Source organism: Cyprinodon tularosa, unplaced genomic scaffold, assembly GCF_016077235.1.
Source record: "Cyprinodon tularosa strain WSP-4 unplaced genomic scaffold, ASM1607723v1 ctg13, whole genome shotgun sequence".
NCBI lineage: Eukaryota > Metazoa > Chordata > Actinopteri > Cyprinodontiformes > Cyprinodontidae > Cyprinodon > Cyprinodon tularosa.
In genome coordinates this window covers 64,167-72,297 of record NW_024038114.1, presented here as the reverse complement: position 1 = coordinate 72,297, position 8,131 = coordinate 64,167, and the positions used below count along the sequence as shown (strand labels likewise).

Sequence of the window (8,131 nt, the reverse complement as noted above, 5' to 3'; positions counted from 1 at the left end):
CACCCGTAGGCATACAAGTTTTAAAGACCTCTATATATGCAATGATGCAGCAGTTGTGATCTTTCTCACTGATCCATACAAAGTTTTCACTACCAGCTTGGTTCCTACCAACAGCCATTATCCTCCAGAACTTTTGTTGAATCAGAAGAGGAAACACACACAACCAAAAGACCTACCATAACAACCATAACAATTGACTTCAACTGAATAATAAAGTATTAATTTCATCTCCAATTTGTACCGTCTATCTAAACCAGTGGTTTTTAAACTTTCTGCAGGTCCCCCTTTTCCATGGTAGTTATAATGTTAAGCCCCCCCTCCCCGCCACCGGTATCACATGAAAAAATGCACAGAATCTGGCCAGGCACAATAACTTTTGTTCTGTGATAATTTGTTCATTAGTAGTTTAAAAAATGTAACAATTTTTTTGTTAGAAGAGCAAAAAAATTGCAGAACCACTGCTCTCAACCTAATCATCAAGTAATACCTGTCATGCATTATGTGACTTAGCCCTTGCCATTCGGTTTCCTCCTCTATCCCTTGCACCAATAAGCCACTTGGATGCTGCCTTTTCTGCCTCTTTTCTTGTAATCTGGCTGGTGAGAGCATTTCTTTTCAAACTGCCTGAAAAGAACAAAGAACAGGAGACTATATTCTACACTACAAAAAGTAAACTAAACATAAGTAAATAACTTATTAAAAATAAGTAGAACATGAATTTAATATTCTTGAAATAAGAGTATTTTGCCTTAATTTGGTAAATAAGATTATCTGTTAATGGAATGAGCATTTTTAAAATAAGATAATTATATATTACTATAAGATAACAGCTGCTCTAAGGAGTCCTTTGCAATATGAATATTCTGCACACTAATATTGTGATGCATTTCTATTTTATATTGTTGTTTTAATGTTTATTATGTTTTCAATGTCTGTGTACAGTGACCTTGTGTGTTTTGATAAGACGCTTTTAAATAAAATGCATTATTTTATTATATGTTATGCAGCCCTACTCTGTACATATTAGAAAGTTTTTATTCTCAACAAAGCCTGGTGTAAATAAAAGCATGTCATTCAAAGATTGTTAACTTCTGCTAATCTAATGTAAACAGTGTAATTTGAGTACTTCTTTTAATCTAGAAATACTTAAAAAATTAAGCATTTTTGTGCATGTAAACTTTAGCAAATGATGAAATTGTTTGGAATTACAACTAAAGTTTGAGTGAGAATCTATCTTTTGAACATCAAGATTTTGTAAAATATAATTCATAAGCTTACCATATAGCACTTCAAAAAGCTTAAGGCCTCTAAATTCCCGCTTTCCATGGCGCCCAATAAAGTTATATTCCCTAGAAAGGGGATTATCCATTATGAAAGCCATCATTCTTCTGGTAGCTTCATCAACTGTACTTCCTCCAATCTCTGCCACAACAGCAACCTTAGGACAAAAGATTAAATAAATTTTACTAATCGTACTTACAGTCAGCTAAAATTACAAAACTTCATCTACACAGTCATGACAATATTGAAATTATCTCAATTAGAGTGTTGAGTGTCAAGTCTAAAAGTCTGATGCAATGAGTTAAATGATAATGAACCAAAAAAAAAAAAGGATTGGTTTTGGCATTGCATTAATGACTAGGTAGCATTTACAGAAATAATAAAAAAAAAAAAATCAACTTTTGTACATCTCTATCCACTCCTTCATTCCACTGAAAATGTTTGAATAAACAGCAACTCTCCTTGATTATACACAGGTGGTCGTAAAATTAAAAAAATTTAGGCACATAAAATTAAAAAAATTTAGGCACAGAATAATTCATATTTACCACTTCTTTCAGGAAGACAGGATCTAATAACTTTTGCTCCAGTGCTTCCACATCTTGGACTGTCTGGAGGGGAAACCGAGCACCCTCGGGTAACACAGCAGCAACTGGTCCATCGCGTTGTTTCAGCAGACTGTAGCATTCGACTATGAACCCTCTGAGTGTCTTTGATGTCCTCCAAAAGGGTTAGAACACGTACAAACATGTTGGCATTTGTGTCCTGTACAAGTCGTCGTGGATTTGGTTGTGTAACCACAGGGGAAGGCCTTGTGGGTGTTGGTGGCTGAACAAATGGATGGGTGACATTCGGGTGGGGAGTTATCCTTGAAGATCTCTCCTCTGCTGATGACAGTGTTGAGGTTTCTTGTTGTTCTGCAGGATCGTCCCACTCATCTGAGCTGGACAGAACCACTGGCCTTTAAATAAATGAGAAAATTATTTAAAAACCATGAGATTTTGAATGCATTTAGGCACTGCTTATAGGTATAAAGATAAAGTAGCTGTGACAGACACCGTGGATGAGATAGCTAGTTTGAAACAAAACCGGCAAAGCAACACTACATTGGGCTACATCTGGTTTGTAGAAATTATATTTCCATTTTTTTACTAGAGCTACAACAGCAAAAAACTTAAATCTGATGTTAGTGTTTTGTTTTTTTTATAATATTGATAATACACTGTTTCTTTTAGGTGCTTTTAAAAAGGAAATAATTACCTCCTCTTTCGCTTTCCTTTTCCCAATCTCCCTCCAGAATCTGACTCAGTCTGCAGATCAGATGTTGTCTCAGACCTCCGCAGTTTCACTCTGGCACTTTCATAGCTCTCTGTAAAAGAATAACATACAATACAAAACAGAATGTTGTTGATAATTACAGCAACATTTCTTCTTCTACCTTTAATGAAGAAATATTTGAAGATAATGAGGCTTCTCACCAGCTTTCCCCAAGATGCGAACTCTGTACTGTGGCCAGTCTGTATTTGGAGAGATTTCATCCCTTACCACCTTGTTGATATTTACTCTCCCTGGTGGCCAGAAACAAGAGTCTTCTGCTGGTCCTGTAAACCACTTGCAAGGAACAATGGATACACCCCCACCATCCAGAAAATCAACAACAGCAAATGGCAGCACGCTGGAGGGAAAGAAAAAGAAACATCTAGAACAGCAGTGGCAAAACTACAAATCCAGACTTCAGTGGCAACAGCACCATTTTTTGTTTCAACTTATCAACTGATACAACATGCATGTTTTTAGACAAATTTGCAACAAAGTAAATGCCAAGGCATGTTGAGTCCAATGGGTAGGTGAAAAAAGCATTACAGTTTTCAAAGACCTGACAGAGTGCTTTGACAGCTTGACCATCCTGTAAAATGTTTGTCACAATAACAATTCTTCCTCCTATATTGAAACAGTTATCACCCTTGGAACAACACACCAATATCTGTCCATCAGTGTATTTCCTGAACTGCTTACAGGTTCCAAGATCACTTGTTATTGGTCCAGAGTTATGAGGCTGTTTAAGAGGAGAGGAAACAGAAATATTTTTTCTTTTTTTTAAAAGTCTTTGTCTTTCATAGATACGTTTGACAATTTGTTCCACTGGTTTCTGAGGTTTCCGCACAATTTTTCAGTTTTCCCAGGAAGGATTCAAATGGGAAGCAGGAAATGCTGTCCAAGGGGCCAAACTTTCGTGCATCTTGAGAAAGGTGTATTAAAGAATGTACATTATAGCCAACAAATTCAAGACCATAAATTAAACCAAAGTCTTTCACAAACAGCTTCAAAATATCCTCTACATAATCACAGTTGTTAATACACAGATTCGGACTTAGAACTATTCTTATAGATACAGATAAAAGCATAAAGTGTCTATACATTTGGCTTGGTATTTTATTAAATAGAACAACTGGACCTGTGTAAAGTAGAAATTGCCTCAGTTCAGTTGCTTTCCACATGCTAATTTCAAGGAGAGACCTTGGTTTCCGTGCAAAACTTTTAGGCAAGTATTGCCTGACAGAAATCATAAATGCTGATATCATTGTAAGAATTTGCATAGACTGTCTGCAGTTTCTTGGACCCTTTAGCCAAAGATAGATGAGCTTGCGCATTACCCCCAGACACACAAGGTGCATGTAGTCCAGCACAAAACCGGATACTAACTTCACGCCTATCTCATTCAAAGGTGACACGCCAACCTGGTGTTCTTTGTAGGCCATAGCACAAAAGGCCTCATCAGTCCTTAGCTCAGCAGAAACTTCAGGAAAACATAGTCTTCGATTCATATATACACCTTTTTGAGTGCAACGCTCACATGCATAATAGCCAGTGTGTCCCTTAACAGATTTAAGAAAAGCACGAGCTGGAGCATCACAAATGAATGCATCTGGAGCAGCAACAGTGAAATGAACACCATTATACTGAACCCCCACTTGCATAATTGCATGTAGATCTTGTATAAACTCCTTCAAGTACTCATGAACATTAGAGGGTTTAGTCATACCAGAGTAAAGGCCAATCACAAAAACATCAGAATTTGGAATCTCCTTGATTCTACCAAGAATAGGCCACAGACTTACATTGTTGCTGCGGAATAAAGGTAGACCATCCACATTTATTCTAAGTGTTATAGTATCCGTTAGTTCTTTTAGATCAAAATCTAAATTTTCCAGTGCTGCAACAATTGAATTCTTCACTCCAAAATGGTAGTATGATCCCCCAGCCACATTTATCACATTACATTTCCGTGTAGTTGACATCAATGTTCGAGCATCTAATGGTACATTAAGACCTTTTTGCCTAAGAATTTTAAGAAGGGCAGACAAAGCATTATGTGAGACATTGTGTTCTGCAGCCCACTCAGCAAGTTCTTTTGTATCATCTGGTGTGTCTGAAAAAGCATCTGAATCTGTACTATCATCCAGATCAAACTCATTAAAATGACACCCCTCAGTTTCAAAGTCTTCTGGAAATATTTCAGAATCCAAAGCATCATAAAAAATATCTGTAGATTGTTCATTCTGTGAACTGACTTCAGTATCTTCGCTATCATGATGTATATCCTGAAGCCGTTCATTTACAAAATAATCAAAGTCTAGATCATGCTCTGCCTCATTCTGCTGGGAAGCAAGCCAAAAATGTTCAGCAACTTTTGCAGCTATTTTTCTTCTCTTTGTCCTCTCAGACTGCTCCATTTTTTTTCTAGAAAACAAATGGTGTGGAATTAGAAAGGGGTAAAATGCAAAAATGTTTTGGTCACTTTGGTAACAACCTCCATAAGTTACACTATCACAAAGTCTTTAATCATGAACACTATCGACATACATTTACATGTAATCATATTTTCTTTGTCCAAATGTATAGCATTACTTGTGTTTTAGACATAAAGAAACAACCAGCTTCTGGTGGTGGGGGGGTGTTATTGCTGTTGTTGGTTTAAAAAAAAAACTCAGATGCCAACTTGGGCACAGATCATTTATAAATTGAAATAAAAAAAAGCTGTCCAGTGCATCAATTAATTTTTCTTCCTCCAGCTCAGGGTTTCTTTTCATTTTTTTTTCTAAAGATTTTCTTTGTCCTTTCATTAGCTGTTCTAAACCCCCGCATCCTGTCTTTAAGTCAAACAGGCTTGGAACTTTCAACAACACCATCTCACAAGCAAATTACCACTGCTTTCCAGGAAAAGTCCACATTGCTATTGAAAAGAACAATACAGAAAATTCTTTGTCCCATTCGGTTCTTTATAACAACCTATTCATTTCTAACATATGGGTATAAAATTATAAGCAAAGGTGATAAAATGCACATTAAATATTAAACAGTCTGGACTACATTCTGCTCTACTGGATAAATTATACAGCCTGATATGCATTTTCTATGGTACAGCCACCTCCTTAGTCCTTAATTTTTTAAAAATTAACTTAGAACACTGTATTCCTCAAAAAAATCAGCGTTTCAAACTGGAATACATAGACAGATCTTAGAAACAATTTTAATCTGTTAAATGTATTTAAAAAAAAAATATATATATATATTTTTTTTTATTTTTTTTTTCTGGGAATGCAATTTTAATCTGTTAAATGTATTTATTTAAAAAAAAAAAAATATATATATATATATATATATATATATATATATATATATATATATATATATATATATATATATATATATATATATATATATATATATATATATATGTGTGTGTTTTATGGGAATGCATTTTGTCTATTTACTGTTTATCTCTTGCATCATTTATATCTATGTTGAATACCAAATCAATCGTTCAACAGATTTAAAATAACCCTACTAAATCCATCTCTAGAGGTTTTTGGACAGACGGCTTAATAGGTATTTCTGTTCTTACATTTAACATTTCTCTAAGACCATTAAACAGCCCACAATGTGCCACTGAAAAACACTCTGATCTATCATTTCCTTAGTACTCATACCCATCTAGCTGTTCAGTGAATTTACCTCTTCACTACTAACGCTGTTGTAGTGTATCTGATCCAGCAGGTGCGCGATACTTTGTTCGTAGGCAACATTCACAGCAGCGCATAAACTGGCCCGATCAGCTCCCGCCATTTTGCTAGATTTAATAATCCCTGCCACCTGCGCGACTCGACCCCATCCATAAACGGAAACGAGGGATGGATTTTTTTTTTTTCTTTTATTGTTGCTAGGCTTAATGGTGATGTGTTTGAGTGCAACGGATAGACATTTATGGATGAAAATAAGGAACAGATTGAAGAAGATGCCAAATAAAAAGAGACTCCATGATTATATTTTTCAAGGGGAAAATCACAATTTTCTAGGAGGTAACCAGCACAGACTTTAATGCTCAGACATGAAAAAGCATTTATGGATAAGCCTGGACCTAACAAATTCGTGCATGTTCTGACTACGAATCCTCCCTTTTTTTAATAGGTAAAAAAATAAAAAATAAAAATACCTTTCTTTACAACCTTAGCACGTTTCAATAATTTCTGATATACATAGATTCAAGAGAAAAAAAAAAAAAAAAAACTTACCTTTACAGCAGAAAACTTGTTCTTTTATTCCACTTTGTCCAGGAAAAATACCAGCTCTCTTAACATTCACTCCGTCCAAAGGCGCGAAAAGAATCTTCCAGAGGGGAGGGGGTTGAAAACAACTCGCGATATTTCCAGAAATATCGCGCGCATAAAAAAAATACCTCTAGATATAAAATATCTTTAACTCAGTTTTGAATTATAATTTTTTTCCTAGAAGCATCTTACAATTTACAATATGTTTTTTATGTGGATCACTATTATATTCTATACTTTTATTAATCAAATATTGATTTAAGCATAGCTGTTTTAATATCTTAAATTATGGCGCCCCTGCATAATTTATTAGACATTAGGGCCTATTCCATTAATTATTTTCAAATTAAAACATTTTTAAAAATTATATTTAAGTCAGCTATACCAACACTTATTTCCCAGTTGTTACCCATCTGGTGCCCATAGAGTATTGCCCATCTGGGCTGGCTCATATCGGTCCTACATTGATCACCCAAGTGGGTCCCACTTTGGATGCCCATTTACAGCCCATGCCGACTTGGATCCCCCATTGACCAAGTAAATCCCATGTGGGGCCCACACACATGTGTTTGCTGGGTAGTAGCGATGGAAAAAGGTGTTCCATGAAGCGGCGTGCAATGAAAGTGCCATCGTACCTGCAGCGATAGAAAATGGTGCCGTGAGCACCTGTAGCAATGGAAGAGGGGCGCCATGAGTGCTGGCGCGACAATGAGGGGTGCCAAAGCACCTGCAGTGATGGGAAAAGGCCGCCCGATAGATGGAGGGCACCATGAGCACCTGCAGTGAGGGCAAAAGGGGCGCGTAAGCTCCCGCCACTAAGAATGGAGGGCACCCTGCACACCTGCAGCGGTAGGAAAAGGCACCACGGGCACCTGCAGCGATCAGAACAGGGCACCATAAGCGCCTGCCGCGGTGATAGAGGGCGTCATAACACCTGCAGGGATCAGAAAGGAATGACATAAAGCACTTGTTGCGAGGGTTGGAAGGTGCCTAATGTGGCCGCCACAATGAAATGTGTCTAACATGGTGGAGTTTAGATAGAAACAATGTGCTGAGGGGAATGCCTGTGACTGTGCTGAAGTTGAGACATGCAGTTGATGATGATCTGAAACTAGAAGCAGAGATTATGAATGCAGTGGACAACATAATCACCAACCAGACAACAGGTGCAGCCTAATTCTGATCTTTTCATGGCTGTCTGAACAACACAGATCCGATTTTTTCCAATGCGACCCAGGCCA

The 8,131-nt window shown here is 36.8% G+C and overlaps 1 protein-coding gene across 1 annotated transcript; it reads right to left on the bottom strand.

The window, feature by feature from the left end:
* Nucleotides 1–533: 533 nt before the first annotated feature.
* Nucleotides 534–6,386, bottom strand: LOC119777993. Its single transcript, XM_038276998.1, has 5 exons — nucleotides 6,298–6,386; nucleotides 2,760–2,956; nucleotides 2,542–2,650; nucleotides 1,913–2,242; nucleotides 534–624 (listed from the first exon to the last, which is right to left on the bottom strand). The coding sequence occupies exons 1-5, from the start codon at nucleotides 6,366–6,368 to the stop codon at nucleotides 534–536; spliced, it is 798 nt and encodes a 265-aa protein (XP_038132926.1). The 5' UTR covers nucleotides 6,369–6,386.
* Between the last annotated feature and the right edge of the window lie 1,745 nt (nucleotides 6,387–8,131).